The sequence below is a fragment of the Gallinula chloropus genome (assembly GCF_964237585.1).
Source record: "Gallinula chloropus genome assembly, chromosome: 5".
NCBI lineage: Eukaryota > Metazoa > Chordata > Aves > Gruiformes > Rallidae > Gallinula > Gallinula chloropus.
Genome location: NC_140090.1, coordinates 68728226 through 68745496, shown reverse-complemented (window position 1 = coordinate 68745496; position 17271 = coordinate 68728226). Strand labels below are relative to the sequence as shown.

Genomic DNA, 17271 nt, shown 5'->3' with positions numbered 1-17271 from the left:
AATTTAGACTATGTGTCTCTAAAAGTTGTATCTGTCTGTCTCTAGTCTCAGGAATTATATATTGGATGAGTCTGAAAAAGCTGTGCTATTTTCTTTATTTCCTTCCCAAAATGAGCTGAGCACTGAGACTGAAGCACTCTCTTACATCGTCTTGAAGTATAGAGCTTTTTTATGGTAAAAAAATACTGTTTCACACACATGGTATGAAAAGTAACATCATCATTCATTCATGAGGTGTTCAGCTCAGCAGGCCTGATACTTCCAAGGGTGGAGCACTAAGGAAAGTTTGTGATACTTCTTTGCAAATGCCAGGTAATTTACCTCTCTAATCTTTTGGGGAGCCCAGAAGACTGGGAGTTGTTATCAGAGTTGGGCATTTGAAATGGGTTATGATCATTACCTTGAAAAGTAACCCTAGTGTTTGAAAGGTTTTATCTTTGGGAAGTTGTCTCTACTTTTCTGGCTTAACTGGTGCCTGTCAGTGATAATTTGGAATCATTTAATGAATCCCAACAGTTATATTGGGCAAGACAAGCTCAGGACTTATTTTTTCTTTTATGTTTTAGTGTAAGAACCACAGAGTATGTTTTAAGACTGCCCGATGCTGGTAGGTAATCAGGGAAGACAAGTCTGCTTTTAGTAGTTGCCAATCCAGCAAAATTTACTAGATGCATTTAGTAGATATGTTTTGGAGTTTTACAGTGTCTGAAAAAGCTCAGTTCAAAGGACAATGATTAGAAAAATTCCCTAGAGTTCATGAACTCACACTAGATCTTACATGGCGTGATTTATGTCTCTGACTAGTAGAGCACCCAATCAGTTGAAAGATATTTCCATGTGCTACTTTGTAGGAAACAGGCAGAAAATGATTCAAAGGTGTATAAAATCAGTGTCCTACAGAGAACTACATTGCTCTTTAGTGTGCTGGGAAGACATTTGATGTTGCAAGACAGTGAGCTGAGGACATGCTGCTGAGGCAGATTTGGGAAGCGGTGGTGTTTTAACCTTGCTGTTCTAACTCAGGGAAATATAATGAGGAAAGAAAAGACTTCAGTCACCAGATGAAGAAGTGGGAGTTCATACTGTGGGCTTGATCTTGTCTTCCCACGTGCATCGTAAGTTTTTGCCTCTCCTGGAAAAAATAGTTACCAATTTAAGGGCCATATGCACAACAGATGATTTTTAAAAGTCAGGAGAGACATCTACCGCTAAAAGGGGATGTAAAACTAGCTAGAGCAATAGGGTATTTAGCACGGCAAAGTAAGTACAGATGCAAGAGCCATCTGCTGTCTATGCACACTGAGGTCTTAATCTTTCAGGTCCGACTGCCCTTGGACACGTAGCAAGAGCAGCAAGACAGAAAGGTCCAAGCTGCAAGTTGCTAAAAAGCCAGATGAGTGTGCAGAAGTGTTAGGCACCATAAGAACAGCACCAGAAAGGAATGCAAAATTGTATAATACCAAGCATCTGGCACACTCTCCTTTAGACTGGGAACTCAGAGGTCTAGCAGGGCCTGGGCTCTGTCTGGAAATGCCTGTAACTCATTTCTTACTTTGCTAATTTAGAGCCTTTAAAATGTGAAAAATGCCAGCGGCAACCTAGGAATTCCCTGTGTGAGCCTCTGGCATCTGGGCTAGTGGCAGCACTTGTGCCAGGTACTGGGACAGGCTGTGGGGAATCCCAGGCAGTAACACTGAGACCAGGTGCCCACCATGGGATGGTTTTGAGGCTGGTATGGGGCAAAGGAGAGCATTTTGGGGGAGAATGTGTGCAGGTATCCTCACAACTTGGGTGGTCGAAAGGAGTAAGGCAGGCAGGATGCTCTTCTGTTTTGCCTTCCTGGTGGGCTCTCTCCAGGGTCCCATTTCCATGGGACTCCTGAGGGCTCAGTGTCACCAGTCCTTGCAGATTTGCCACAGGGAACTGTGCTCACAGGTGGGATATGACTGATAAGGCTATGTGAGTTGAAGGGGATGGCTTATGCTGAGGGCTTTCCCACAAGTAGGAGGGAAGAGCAGGAGGAAGGCAGCCCAGACTGCTGTTGTTGGGGTCACTGCTCCTTTCTTGGGTCCATCTGCCTCAAGATGATGAGCAAGAAGAAATGAGATAAAAGTAGTTGGATATTTTTGTTCTGTTTCTGTTATTTGTTTGGCAAAGAGGAGGTAAAGAGGTGATCTAACAGCAACCTACACCTTCTTGAAGAGGAGTTACAGAGACGTTGGAGTCAAAGTCTTGCTGGTAGTGGCAAACAATGTGAATAGGAGTGGTGTGGAAGGTTCAAACTGGACAATAAAAGAGACTTCACAGAAAGTAGGTACTTATTTCTCTAGTAGTTACCAACATTGTTTTCTCTGGCAAATGAAAATGTGGGAGAAGGGTTGATGTGCTCTTTGAGATCCTTTACTTCAGGGATTCATCAATTCTGAGGTGTTTCTTTGCTCACAAACACCGTAAGCAAAGCAGCAGCAATGGTTTTAGCACTTATCACACTGGCAACAGCTCTCCTGCCCATAGGCACTTTGCTCTGGCTCTTATCATTCTACTGGCATCTGGTGTGAAGAGACCTTCTTTAACCTATGCTCAGGGCTGGTTGGATGACACTGGCAGGTCAGGTCAGGCCATCAAAAATTTTGGGTTGCTGTTGCATCCCTGGCTTACTGCATAAGCTTGCTTAGTCACCATTTCTACATCCCTCATCTCTAAACTTGTGATGAGGTGACTCACTCTCATTGAATGCACACTCGATTTTATTAGATAGTCATCAACATGTTTCATATGCTCTCCATTAAAGAATTGCATGTTTCTTTCCTTGAATAGCTTCTGCAAACAGCTTAGGTAAACAGCTTAGACAGGGGAAGCTCAGTACCCTTTAACCATTGAAAAAATATCCTTTAGGTTGCCTCTTGTCAAGTACTGGAAGTGGTGTATGGGAGAATTGGGAATGATGAAGTATTTACTCAAATTGCTCGTTTCCGCTGCATTGAAGTCAGAGACACTGAAGGCACTGCAGCATTTATAACTGATTTCCTGAGCAGTGTAGCAAATTGAGATGAGAGCGCTTTTCTTGTAACTCACATGTGCAACAGAAATCACTTAGCTAACATAAATCAGGGCTGAATGGCTTTTAAAGGCTCACAAAACATTTCTGAAAGAGACAGGATGAGGAAACTGTTTTGCCACAGTAGAGTATGTCCCCATGATGAGTCCTATTAAGGCTTGATCAAAGAGCCTTATTGGCTTTTCATTAGAGCCTGGTTATGTATAGTTGAAATTCAGCAGTGGTTTCAACAGAACAGGCACAGAAATATGCACAGGAGGTAAATTTAAGCAGGAATCTAGACCATCAGAGTATGTGATTAAGGACAATTTAATGTGCTGAGTAATGCAGCATGATTTGGGTGTAATTCATCCTAATCCAGTCTGATCTTTTACAGGATAATATATTATAAGGCCACAATTAGGTGAGACCAGGGCCCCATCTGGTCTCCTGTCTCCAACAGTGGCTTACAGCCAACACAAGAAACAAAGCAAATACAGAGTGAGCTTCCCTTGTGTATCCTCTCTGCTTCTGGCATTCAGCAGTTACAGGACTTTTTGGGTCAAGGCATCCAGTGCATGGAGTACAATAGCCACCATTTATCCTTGCTTCATGAATTTATCTCATTGCTTTTTGAACCTAAGTCTAGTTTGGGTGATTATAATGTCTAAAACCAGTGAGTACCAGGATTCAACTGCATTGCATGCAGAAGCTCTTAGTCTGATTTAAACTGTTGTGCTCTAACAATTCTTCCTGGTGCAGTCAGTCTGAGGCTTTGAAATATTCAACTTGCAAGTTTTCTCTGCTTCTGTCTTTCTCTTGTTTTCCAAGGACGCTCTAGCATGGAGAGTTTTTGGGACGACACTTGGTGTCCAGTGGAAGAGGTGGTATTCTGCCTCCTGTGAGCAGGCACAACTTGATGTGTAGTGAGCAATATCTGCTTTTGTGGAAGTGATCCATAGCAGGGCACTGACACCGTGGGATGGAGGAGACAGTGGCAGCACCGTGCACATAGTCAGTCCAGTGCATCAAGTCAGTTCGAAACAGCAGAAGGAACATGTTCCCTGGAGGGGGTCAGCAAGGGGACTCTGCCTTTTCTTCTAAACACCATTTGGATTGCAATTTAGAAACCCAGATGGACCATGTGGTGGTTGATCAAAGGTTGGACTCAAATCTCCTATGGAAACTAGAATTTGAGGGGCCCACCCTCAAATCAGGAAGGTCTCGAGAGAAAATCAAGTAAAGATTCAAAGCCTGTGCTGCCTTCTCAAGCTCTTTATGAGATTTGTATGAGATATATGCAAGCTCATTAGCCCAGCTCATTTATAAGGTACATATCCTGATATTAAGTTCGTAATTTGTAACTATGATTAGATGCATCTTTTACACATATATTGTATCTGTGTGTAGATGTATGTAATAAAATCCAAAAGTGAAGAGCACAACTAGAAAGGCTGCACATGAGAATGATTAATTTTTATTACCTTGTTTTTATCACTCAGCATTTATTCTGTAAAGGCTATAATAAAGTGACACATGCCTGGTCACTGTAAGACAGAGATAAATTGGCCTCCCCACAAGGGACAAGCAAGGTCAGTTTAGAAGTGAGTTCTTGCAAAGGTAAATACATTTTTCTGTCCTGTGGAGAAATTTGCCATCTGAAGGAATAAACAGGGTAAAACAAAAACAGATGAGGCCGTGACTCTTAGGCAAGACCTTGTTTTTATATTTCTTTCCAGGAAAAAGCTTGCTATAAACATTCACGTTGTCTTTTTCAAGGCCACTGAAGCCTCGCAGTAGAGGATCACATGGCGTTAGCTCATTGCCCCAGTGTCCTGCAGCTTCCAGGTTGTGCCGAGCTGTCTCTCCCTGGTGCCGGAGAGACTGGGCTTTGCTGTCAGATCACCCTGCCCCGTAGCTCACAGCCTGGTGAAATGCTGAACATGCAATTCCAAAGCCCTGTCCTCTTCCAGGAGGATAACTAAATCATAAAAAATATAATTGTGAAAAATTCAAGAGGCTAATTCTGCATTTCTTCAGCCCGAGCCAAATACTGAAGTTGCACTCTGGAGCCAAGTGATCAGCTTCACTGCTGAGGAATCTTGGGACAGAAATCTGTGACATTCCCCAAACATTCAGGGAAGGGGCGGGATGCCTCAAACCTATTTCATCATTCTATACCCTTCCTATGCAAAAAAAATACAAAACCCAGTAACAGATGCCCCCAAACACCATGGGTCTGCATGAGTCTGAGGTGGTCCATGGAGGTGGCATTTGTCTCACAGCAGTTTGCATTCCCTACACCTCAGAGCTGGTGGCAGAGCTCAAGTTGGGCTGTGCAGGGCTAACCTCAAGGCTCCTCTGAGTGCAGAGGACACTGCTCTTCCGTCTCCTGCACCTCTCTGTCATGGTACAAATCCATGGATTCAGGTGCAGGGAGCATTACTGGAGGGGAAGCAGTGTCCATCTCTTTGGCTTTTCTGCATGAGCTATGGTTACTAGTATAGGGACAAGCTCTCTTCCACACACATAGTAGAGCTTCCAGTGTTGTGTTTCAAGTTCCTCAGGGAGAACTTGGTATTGCCTTTCATTTTGTTGGGTTCAAGGGAGTGTTCAGAAGTCAGTTCTAAATAAGAACCTCCAGCTGGGTCCTGGTGAGCCAAAGTGGACCACCAATTGTTATGTGATGCTCAGAGAATCACTGCAACCTAACAAGAAGTTAAAATGGTGTGCTGTTTACCTATGCCATCATGACAGCCATGCTGGGAAGACAACAGAAAGGTGGTAGGAAGGCAGAATTCTCTCTTTCGTGTTGTCTTCTCTTGCTCAAGGAGCTAGTTAGCCAACAGTGGCTTCTACCCTTCTTAGCAGCAAGCAGAGACCACTTCCAGCCAGCAAGAAATGCCTGGATTTGAAGTCAGGTCACCAGATTTTCTTCTTGCCCCTCAAGTCCCTTTTGCTCGGGGCAAGGAATTCTGCAGTCTTGGGACTGCCACAATGGGGCCCTTTCTGACATGGCTGGAAAGCTCGACCTCTGCTCAGAAAGGACAGATTCATGTTCGAGACGGTTCCACAATGCAACGATTTATATCAGGAAATGAGCAGAATATTTTCTAAAAAAAAAAAGGGGGGGGGGGAAATCCTTCATCTGTTTATTTGGCTCAGGGAAGAGATCAGCTGTGCTTTTATGATTTTTGAGGATGGAATGCTGGAGGGGGGAAATGTATAACTCTATGCGTCCATGTTTTGGGGGTTGGTGTTCCTGATGCATAACATAGAGCGTTAATTTTGCTTAATTACATGTTATATGAGTCTCAGAGTTCAGTGGGAAGGGAGATCCCTTCATGCACATGGTTAAACTTTTGCACTTTGCGTACCATGAGTGCAAAATTTAACCCTGCACTTTCCATGTAGCTCCTGTGTGTTTGTGTAATATCAAGGTGTTTGGGTGCTCCTCCAACTGTAAGCCTTGGTGACAGGCAGGTACCTGGTGAGAGCTCTTGGTCATACTTGATTTTGTGCCTTGTCTCAAATAGAAAATTCCAGTCTGGCTGTTGGGGAAAATCAGTTAGGAGAGTTTCAAGAAGCAAATATATTCTCAAGGTTCAGGTTTCTGTGTGTGTGAAGAGCAGTAGCGAAGTATTTTGGTGTTGGTTTTCTTTAAAAACAGTCCCAGAATCTGATAGCCATCCTAAGACAAATAGTTTGCGAAAAAGTGGTCTTCATTACTGACAGCAAACTGTATCAGTGTCGGGAAGGAGAGGGTGGACTTTCTTGTTAAAACACTTTTGTGCTTTTAATCTGCCTGGCAAATCATTGGCGATTAAATGATAATCCAAGCTGTTTGTTTGAAATGTCATACATCTCCACCACAGCCTGCCCACACCACTAGAGACTTCTAGGAATTAAGGAGCATGGGAACATAAACACCTACAGTGTATTTAAACATGAGTTAGCAAAAGGCAACAAATACTGAACTGTTTTAATTTATGTATTAAAATACTTTAGAGGTTAAAGATAAACCAACATTACTCAGGGTTTGTCACTGTCTCATCTCCTTTGGACAGCAAACACTGAGAAACAGACAGAAAGATGATTTACTCTCCCTTTAGCTTCTCTCTCGTCTGATGAAATGTCTGCTGTGCAGCAACCTTGGCCATGCTCCTCTGTGGCTCTGACAGCTCCTCATGCTTTGCAGGAGCTGTTTTCTCTCACGGTTGAAACTCAGTTGTCTGAAATCTTAGTTGAGTGGAAGCTGACCCTTGCTTTACTGACAGGCTAAAAGGTGACCTGTCTGGGAAAGGATGAGTCCCACAGTGAGCTGACTGTCCCCTGGCAAAAGGGAGAAGCTTTTAAGAGAGCTTTGCATCACAGTTGCTCCAGGGATGAGGTTCCCCTAACTGAATACATCTCCTCCGAGGGGGAGCTGGAGCCAAGCTGCAGCCTTGCAGCCTTGCAACACAGCAGTTGATGCAGTGTTGTTCTGCAAACTTTCCTGGTTCCAGCAGGAGGTTTCTGCTGACGTGCTGGATCTCCACTGAGGATGTAGGAGAAACCTTGGGCTTCAAAGGTGAATGAGAATTAGGGCTAAACAAATAGGCACAGTCCATCAAAGATGCATCTAGTCACCTCCAGTCTTCATCTCCTCTTGGAATATTTCTTAGGCTTTATTGAGCAAATGTCAGGATACTCCTGATTCATTACACAGCTTATCAATTGTGCCATGGCTTGTTTGTGTATATCTGTGTTTAGGTAGATGAAGACGCGCACATACACATCAATGCATATTAACTCCCATTGAATACAGCGGTAGAACCAGCCCCTAAAGAAAGGATGTGCCATAAAACTTCCCTGTAACATTGTTAATATAACCTTCATAAATAAATCCAACTGCAAGTGACACATAAATTCAATCACGTAAGGTATTTTTATCTTTCACAAATTTGGAGACTGACTGTGGGTAGCTTAATGTGATAACAGGGCAATCAGCTTTATAGCATTGCTCGTGATCTTCCTTTCACATTCATTGCTAGAAGTCAAGTGAGTAACATTATCCTGGTGCGATGCTGATGAGAAAGAAGATCCAGCCTCCCTCTCCTTTATCATCAAAGCAAGAGGAGTGTGTCCAGCTTGTGAGACGTGCTTGGCACCAGTGATATTTTAATATTGTTAGCAGCAGGAAATATTCCCCTTGACAGTAATGAAATTCAGTGTCAGCTAAAGGTGGTGCCCCACGGAAGACTTTAGACAAGATTGCTATCTTTTTATACAAAAAAGTCTGGAAATATGGTATTTTTGCAAAAGGCATTTGCTCAAGGATGGAGCGATCCTGGCTAATGAAGACGGGACCTGCCAGAACTATTCTTAGCTGCACCCGCTGGTTTCATTGCTATTCTGGTAGCTAAGTCTGGAAGGGAAATGGGGATGGTGGTGTCTGTTCCTATATCAAAATGGAAGAAGAATGGAAATGTCTGTAAAGATAAAAAAGATAAAGAACAAGAGCTGAAGAGAAAGTGAGCTTCCCTGTATAGCTGCAGACGTGACATTCATCATCCCTTTCCTTGGAAGGGCTTTTCTTTTGCAAGGCAGGGTTTCTTGTCTTGTTTAAGGGCAAGCAATGTGCCAGGTGCAGTTTGTATTGCAGGAGAAGAACAGAGTTTCTACTTAGAAGTTGTTACATTAAGATACACCATTAAAGAATTTCCTTTATTATCCTGGAGACATAACCCTTCAGCCTCATACTAATGCGCCTCTGCAAAAAGTGAGGCTAAGAAGTATTCACCTTATAGATCATCACTTAGGAGAGGGGAAAGACAGCAATGAACCACATGTGAAATCTAGGGCATAGAAAATAAATATGGGGTCAGAGAGGGCTCCTTGCTGCTGCTATTGCAAAGCAGCAGCACAGGCTTTCTTCATTAGAAGAGAGAAGAACATGCATGCAAAGAGCACTTTGCCCAGCTGGGCAGATTATTTGCTATACCTTCTATGTGCTCTATTTTTTTCCCATCCTCAATGGGAGGAACACATTTTGGTTTTCACAGTTTTATTGGGGAGATGAAGATTTTTTTTCAAGCTCTATTTTATGAGATACGATTTTGTCCTGATTTCAGGAGTGAAATGTGGGTGTACAAAAAAGTGAAAAGACAAGATACAAGGTACACAGACTTTAGGAACTCTAAAATCAGAACCTGGTAAAACTTGACTTTAAAACTTACAAACAGAATAAATTAAAAAATGAAAAGGTGCTGAATAGGTTGGTTGTTGGCTTTCTGAGTTTTTTTAGTGAGCCTCATGAGTTGGGAGGTATTTTGTAGTTTCTTCTGTAAGGATGATCTTGTGCTTCAGACTAGAAATTAAGACCAGAAGTTGCAGATTCAATTGCCTTCAAGAGTTTGGATACACTCTGGATCGTCTGATGATGCTAGTTACCCTCCTGATGTCAAAAGGAATATCATTGAGAGCTACTGGCTGCTTCATCCTCTTGAGGCTGATGCCGAGTTGCTCAGCTGTGCATTTTGCCATGACAGTGAAGGGCTTTTATCCTCTTCAAACTAACACAGAGGTTTGTTTTCACTGTGCACAAACCATGAGAGAAGGAATGATGAGGTTTCCTGGGCCTCGCTCCTGGCCCACATGAAGGGTTACTGCCTGTGTTGGCACCATGTTTGCTGTTCACCAGAAATCTGCCTTGTCACATCATATCAAGGGCAGTGCTCTGTGCTTGCATTAGCAGTGTGATGTGGAACATCTCTGCCCACCACAGGGCTTGTGTGGGGAAACTTAAGGGCAGGTACACTTTCCATAAATGATGTGCTTTTGCTGTAGAAGAAATGCCAGTCAAATGAGGAAATTATTGGGGGGGGAAGAATTAGTTAAATAAATTCTTTATGCAGTATTTCTTGTCAGCCCAGATCTGCATGGAGAAAGAAAAGAAATTTCAAAATTTTGCTCTTCTCCTTTGCATCACTGTAAATTTCATGCTTTAGAATTAAAAGAGCAAGCCACATTTAAAACCTTGCTGCTGTCACTCACACAAGCCCTAAAACCAGCTAGAGATTGGGCTGAAAGATGTGGGAGAACATCAAGGGTGGAGGTTCGAATTCTGAGCCTTTTGTGGTGCTTGCCAAACTCAGGTACCAACTTTGGCCTGATCTGATGGGCAAAGACATTCAGCAACATCTTTATCCATTTTTCATTGCTTATTAATCATATCAATCCATCAAGACCGCATTTCTAATCATATAAATTGCATTTTTTTTTTTTAAGTGCAGAAAAGAGTTGGGTTTTCTTTGAAACTTTAGTCAGGCTGAAGGCTCTTTTGGGTCTATCTAATGCTGCTTGTCTTCACCCTTTTGGGTGTGTTCTGTCCACCTATGGCATCTCTTAGGATGCTTGTGGGGTCTCTCCAGGGTGGCTGGCTGGCAGGAGATTGCCCTGGAAATATATGTGCTGGGCTCCTCCCATCAAAGACTGGAAGGCTGGTTGTGTTTCTCTTCTAGGGATTGCATGTGGCTACATCATCCTCCCAGGGTCCTCTTGGGTGCTAACATTTGCAAGAGCTGGGTTCAGTGTTTTTTGCGTGACAGAGGGAGATGGGGAGGCGATGTGGTCCAGAGGGTAAAGCCAGCTGAACCCAGCTCCAGGTTATAGTCCTCAGAATAATAGCTTTGCTGCAGAAAGCTGGGACAGGTGGAAGGGATTGAAGTGATCATCAGGCATGAGCACAGTGGAGATAAGAGGTTAAAGCAAACTGCATGTGTGGATCTCAGCAGGGTTTAACCTTCTCACCATTTAGCACTGCCAGAACAGGCAGTTCAGGGCAGGACCAAACACAGAATTTCACATGCCAAGAGAGCTGTACTGACAGTAACCACAAAGCTCCAGGCTGTCATGGGAGTGGAGCCAGTGCAGAGGACTACATTTTGGGGATTGAGCATTCCCTGGGTTGTTCTGAGGGATCTCTGTTTTGGGCACCATATAGCAAGCATTATGTTTGCATATGATATCACTTCTGTAGAAGAAACAGCCTATTCATTAGCAGCAGCATCTTCACATCAAATATAACTGAGACATGGCTGAGAAAACAACCATTTAATTGAAGTAGAAATGACACTGGAAAATTCAAAGAGGATGCAAAAATCTCCCAAGTAGTTATTACTCACTGGAAGCAAATCTTAGATATTTAAGGCATGGGATACATGCAAAGTGCTGGCAGAAACAGAATTTGTTGGTAGACGTACCTCTGCCCTCAAGACACATGTCTTTTCTTCAGATGATCCCCCAAACTCTCTTGAAATGAAAAACATGGTTTGGACAGTCCTCTGATTCCCCCAGAACACACAGCATGCTGCGAGTCACAAACACCCACTCCTGACAGCCTGCCCCCAAAACTCTAGGGGCTGCTGCCTGCCCCTCTGGTGGGGTTCCTTTAAGCACAGCCTGCCTCTGCAGCAGGTTCAGCCTGTGGCTTTCCCAGCACTAGGGCTGCCGGGTGGGTGTGTAGCCGTGCTGCAGGTGCTGCGCCCACACAGAGATGCTGTCTCTGCCTGATCTGTCACTGCCCGTGCTGCTGCCTGCACAGACCGTTTCAGAGCTGGGTCCAAGAGGCTCCGGAGAGCTCTGGGGGGAAGCACAGCCATAGCGAAGTGTTTCTGTCCTCACTTCTGGTCATCCTGAGTCAGTTCTCACAGCTCCCTTCTGTAATTTCTTCCCACTTCTGCAGCAGCTGTCCGAGCTTTCAGCTGTTCTGCCACAAGCGAAGGTGCCAGCACCCTTTAAAGCACCACAGAAAAGTAAGGGTGCGTTCCCCATCCTGGAGGAAAGCGTGGCTTTTTTTCCTTGCAGAAGACAAGTGTGTATCAAAGATAATGAGGAGGGGTCTGGAAGTTATTCACAAATTAATTAGCTACTGAAACGAGAGGACTGCAAGCAATGCCAGAGAAGCCTGTAGCAGCCGCACCCCTGCAGCAAACAGTTAACATCCCTTTTCCTCTCCGGGGAACATCAAGGGTTAATTCAGTAGCTGTGCATTTAATAGCTCAATTTAAAGGGGAAAAAATGACACCCTTCTCCCCTGCCTTGCTGGTTGTGGATGGTTTGCTCTGTCTCGTTGATCACATGCTCCCGGAGCCCCTGGTGCTGCAGAAGCCCCAGCTGCTGATGATGAGGAGCTGGTGCTGCTCAGGACCCGTCCTGGCCCCTGCCTGTCAATGCCTTGCAGCCCTGACCTCCTCTTTAAAGGAGGGAGGGTACAGGATGAGCCCTTGAGCATATGGGTGGAAATTGGGGAGGTGCTCATTCTCTCACCACCGTTTCCAGCTCTAACCATGTCTATTTGTTGTTGTCTTTTTTTCAGGGACTATGGCTCTTCAAAGAGAAAATCAGGTAAGATGCTGGGCTTTTTACATACTGCACGATCACCCCCCTTCCCTTCCTTTTGCTTTGCATTGCATGAGGTTGTGTTGCAGTTTAACTTTTTGTTGCTGCAGACAGGCATCAGTTTCTATGCACTGGGAAGGAGAAGAAATGTGCCTTAAATAGTATTGCATTAAAATGACTGCTTTTCTCTGGCTGTATTTATACATCCCCTTCTCCAGTCTGAGAGGATAACTGTGTTTAAATGTATTGTCTTTTTTTTATTTTATTTTTTTTTTCTTCAGTCAATCTTTACCTAAACAAACAGTCAAAAAAATGTAGCTTGAGAGTTGGGGTCCTTTTCTGGAGAGGAGGGGCATGTTTTTCTGTTCTGATTATTTTTTTTTTAATAGTGGGGTTTTGGGTTTGTTTGTTTGGGGGTTTTTTTGTTTTGTTTTGTTTTTTTTTGTGAGCCTCAGAAAGCTCTGTTGAGGTTCTTAGTGCCTGTATCTGGGTTTGGGCTGCCTCAAAGATTCTAGTTCAGGGTTTTGTTTTTAAGATGCTGGATTCAAATGTCCTATAAAACCCTGATCTGGAACTATATAAATCCAATTTTTCCCCTCCCCTTGTAGCTCTTAGTGATTTTTACAGATGTGTTCTCAACAGGGACATGTAATTATGGGCCTCTGGGTTTGGCTGCTCAGAGCTGGATGTGTCAGGGCTTTCCTTTTTTTAAAAAATTATTTTATTTTTTTCCCCTCAAGCAGCACTGAGCACCTGCAACTCTCATTGACTTTGTTTGGAGTCTTGGGTTCTCCAAATTGCATTCAGGGCATCCAAAGAGACGCCTTTCAAACCAATAGCAACTCCTGGAAAACTCTGGCCTGTGTGCAAGGGAGGGGAGGATTTTTCTTGCTTTTTAAGATGATGAAGAAGCACTGCAACAGCTTAATCTCTGGGAAGGAAGGGATGATGAATGTAGCATACTGGATTCCAATGAATGTCACTGCCAGGATTGATTTGTTGGTTAATTATGAGAGCTTTTAAGATATAGTCCTGTAATAAGCTAAGTGATGCACTGAAATGAAGGTATTGCTTCACCCTGGTTTCCTGCACACTGAGTGGCTGTTGCCATTGAAAGACAACACTCTTGGTGCCCTTTCCCTGAGGTGTGTTGTGGTAATGAAGAGGCCAGCATGGTACAAGGTGCTGGCCTGACATGGTAACCTAGAGCTGACCATAAAGGTTCAAGGCAGAACTGAATATGGGAGCTCCTGGCTCAGTACCACATCCTGAGCACTGGGATCTTTTGGGCTGTGGAAAGACAGTGAAAAAGATTGCTCAAGTCTCTGGGGAAACCTGATTTAGCACTGACCTTGAACAGTATTAGGAGGCTGGGAGAGCTTTGATCTTAGTGCACCAGTTGACACACACAGGAGTTCAATACTCTTATAAGAGATGTGAGGAATTGCTTTGGGAGTGTGAGAAACTGTTCCTCCTCCATTCCTGTGGCTCTGGGGGGAAATGGGAGCTGATTGCCCATGACACTGGGGGAATGAAGGATTGAGTCAGTGCAGCTGAGATGCCAGTTGTGGCTGCTTCCCCACTGGGCTATTTGTTGTCCTCTTGCCCTGAGAGGGATGAATGCCCAGGTCAGGTGCTCTCCCTTGGCTGTCCCACCTCCACATGCTGCAAGGTGTGCTTTTGGGACAGTTTCCTCATTGCTTCTTGGTGCTTGGCTGATATATGGCTAGGGCTTGGAAACAGAGTTTTAGGGGTGCTTTTTCTCCACTTACCCTGTAGGAAGAGGAATGTCAAGCAGCCCTCTGACCAAAATGAGCTGCATAAAGGGACTCTGTTCTCAGCCATCTCCCCTGATTTTTAGAGCGCCGGAGGAATGCTTCCTTCTGTTTGGAGCTGGATGTTGTGGGAGTGTGCACACAACAAGCGAGGGAAGATGCCAAGGGGATTGGTAGTTACAGCCTCTAACAAAGACCAGCTTTATGATGCTTGAACAAGCAATGGGGTAAATAAGCACGGATTTCCAGGGTGTGCTGTGAGAGTCTTTTTAAGATAACAAATCGCTTTAAAATGTAGTTTCTTCCATAGGTGCAGACACTAGTCTGTCTTTAAATAAGAGGTAAACAGGTACTTTTAAATGCAACCACATCCCAAAAATCAGAGCTGTGAAAACATCTTCTGTCTTGACTAAAGATGTCCTGGAAAGAGGCTTTTGGGTGTGAGCGTGGCTGTCCCGCACCATCCAGCAGGAATCCCACAGCTGCTGCAGCTCAAACATGTGCAGGCATGACCCAAGTGTGGCTGATGGCTCAAACATTTGGGGAATGCCTCTGACAGCCAGTGTCACCTCTACCCTGACCTCTGCCTTGCCAGACTGTCTAGCTAGTCCTGTGCTTGCCCCTTAGAGCCGGGAGAAATTGGATAAGCTGAGAGCTTAATAGGCGTTATGGAAACATTTATAGCTGCAGCTGATACTGTTTGTAAACATTTGAGACCTTGTGAACCAAACGCAATAGCATGGCACATCCTTAGCTAAACAGAGGGGAGTCTTGCACTGAACTGAGGCACCTCTGCATGCCAGGCTTCCTCTTGTGAAAAGTGCTGTATAAACATGTAGCCCTTCACTTGGATATGATCTAATTATAAATGCTTTAACCTGCAGTCAGCTCTCAGACCTGTGTTTCACTGCAGCAACTGAGGCTCTGCCTAGGCATGGGCGTTTGCTGTGACTTGAGCTGCCACATGTGCTGTTACCTTGGATTTGTAGGGCTTTACTTGACAGACTGCAGAGCCGCCTCAGAAAGCAGCCTCCATATTTCCAGGCAATTGAATTGTTGCTCAATGACCATCTGTCAGTGCCAAAGAGACCTCAGTACAACTGTAAGGACTTGTTACTGTGGGCTTGTTCTGTGTGCTCGCAACAAATGGTCTCATCTAGGTCTCTCTAAAGACCCTACATAGCAAAAAGGGAAGGAATTACTTTTCAGATTCAGATTTGTCAGTTGCATTAACCAAATGAACAGCCACTCATTTGTCAGTACAATAGGCATTACTTCTGTGCAAGCATACACTGTGTGGTTTTTCTCTCATCAAATCAAAAAAAGGGCAGAATTGCTGCAGGTCTAGTAATGGATATTTGCATGGTACATTACAAACCACAAATTAGGTTAATCCACTCTGCAAACCCTACCAGCTACCATCTGTGCATGGTGAACAATTTAACCCTTGAGACATCTGCTAATTCTGATGTGGCTTCTAAAGCTAGTTGGAGCATCTTTCTTCCCAAAGATGTGTTCTACACAACCCCTTTGCTGGTTAGAGCAAGTTTCAGACTCTTGAAGTAAGATAATCTTGCCCTCTTTCCTTGCTGATAATCTTTCATGTCTGGTTTCATGCCAAAGTTGGTGTCAGATCCTCAGTTGAGAAGCTGATACACACATCTGGACCTGGTGTTTGGTGGCAATAGGGAGCTGATGTGGGCTCCACAGCTTTTCCACACTGAGTCAGTGCTCCTCAATTACTGAGGAGGTTCTCCTTGCTAACAGCAGGGTCGAAATAGATGTGGTTTCACCTTTTCTTTCAAAACTAAGGCATGGGCTTCTGCCATCTGCCTTGTAGGTAGCCAAGCCCTTGTGCTCACTGCTTTCAGTACATGCTGGCAGGAGCGGTGCTGGCCAACCCCATCTGAAATCAGAACAAAAAAACCCCACTGCTTGGTTGCTCCTGCTGCTCAGCCTGCTGCTGGGGGCACAGCTGGCTGCAAGCTGCTGCTCGGCAGACTTCTCTGGCACCTTGTCACTGTGCAGTAGGATGCTCCTCCAAGGGAGGGGGAACAAACTGTAAAAGTTGTGGCTCCATCAGTACTGCAGTGTCTCTCTTCTTTAGTTGATCAGATCCTGCCTGCATCAAGCTGTCTGTGCTTTGGCTGAGTCTGCCAGCTGAAATCTATTTAAATAACCCTTGTAAATGAGCACTTAGAATATTAACTTCACTTTGGTCCAAGTCGGTGCTGCTTCGGTGAGGATGCTGATGAGGCTTTGCTTCCTCTGTGGAGAGAGAGCTATCCTTCAACTTGGTTCTTACCCCCAATTTTTGGACTGGCTGAGTATGACAGCACCCAGGCAACAGTCTTTGCTTCCTTTCTCTCCTGTAATGTAAAACTAGGGAGGATGTATCCTCTGGCAAATAAACAAAACCTTCAGAGTCCACTGGAAGCTACTTCTCAAACTTTTTATAGAAACATCTATAATGGTCTCTTCCCTCTGCAGGGAAATTAAGTAGAGTTGAGAGAGTTGCAACAATGATGGAAGTGGGGCCTCCAAGTGAGAAACAAGTGGATTGTTGTAACAACACCAAGGGCCTGCATGACTGATCACTTTGTGGGATCGCTGCCTTGGGCTTACGGGTGGAGCTGACAGCAAGAGTTGTTGCTTTAGCCTAATTCTTCATTACTAGGGAAACTGACAGGCGTGTGCTGAGGATGTGTGCTCTGTTGGATTCAGGGAGATGCTTTAATTGCTGTTTCTTGGAGTTATTGGGGTAGGGGACTTTTTTGGCTTCATTTGTAATTATGAAGGAAAATGGCTTAACTTTTGGCTTTTTGTCTTTATAGCTGAGCTATGCTCATCACCTTAGGGCTTAATCTTTCTGGTCCTGTCACACTGCACATGTCTTGCCTGCACTTACAGCTCTCTGGCACATCTCACTTTTTCTTTTTATAAATGAGCTTTATTTTCTTAACTTCAGTTTGAACTGGCTCTTTTGAGGCGCTATGGAGAAGATGAATGGTGTGTGCTAGCCCTTCTGTGCTTAATCATTCAGTGGGGTCATAAGCATGTGAGCCATTAGCTGGACCA

General features: G+C 44.3%; 1 protein-coding gene across 2 annotated transcripts in view; it reads left to right on the top strand.

The window, feature by feature from the left end:
• The window catches only part of SH3PXD2A (SH3 and PX domains 2A), a gene marked incomplete at its 5' end in the record, with an annotated part of 251842 nt that overhangs the window by 153944 nt on the left and 80627 nt on the right, over positions 1 to 17271 (top strand). For both annotated transcript variants that reach the window (XM_084265565.1, XM_084265564.1), the window contains one exon: positions 12396 to 12424. In XM_084265565.1, the coding sequence (XP_084121691.1) occupies positions 12396 to 12424 (29 nt within the window). The remainder of the gene's footprint in view (positions 1 to 12395; positions 12425 to 17271) is intronic.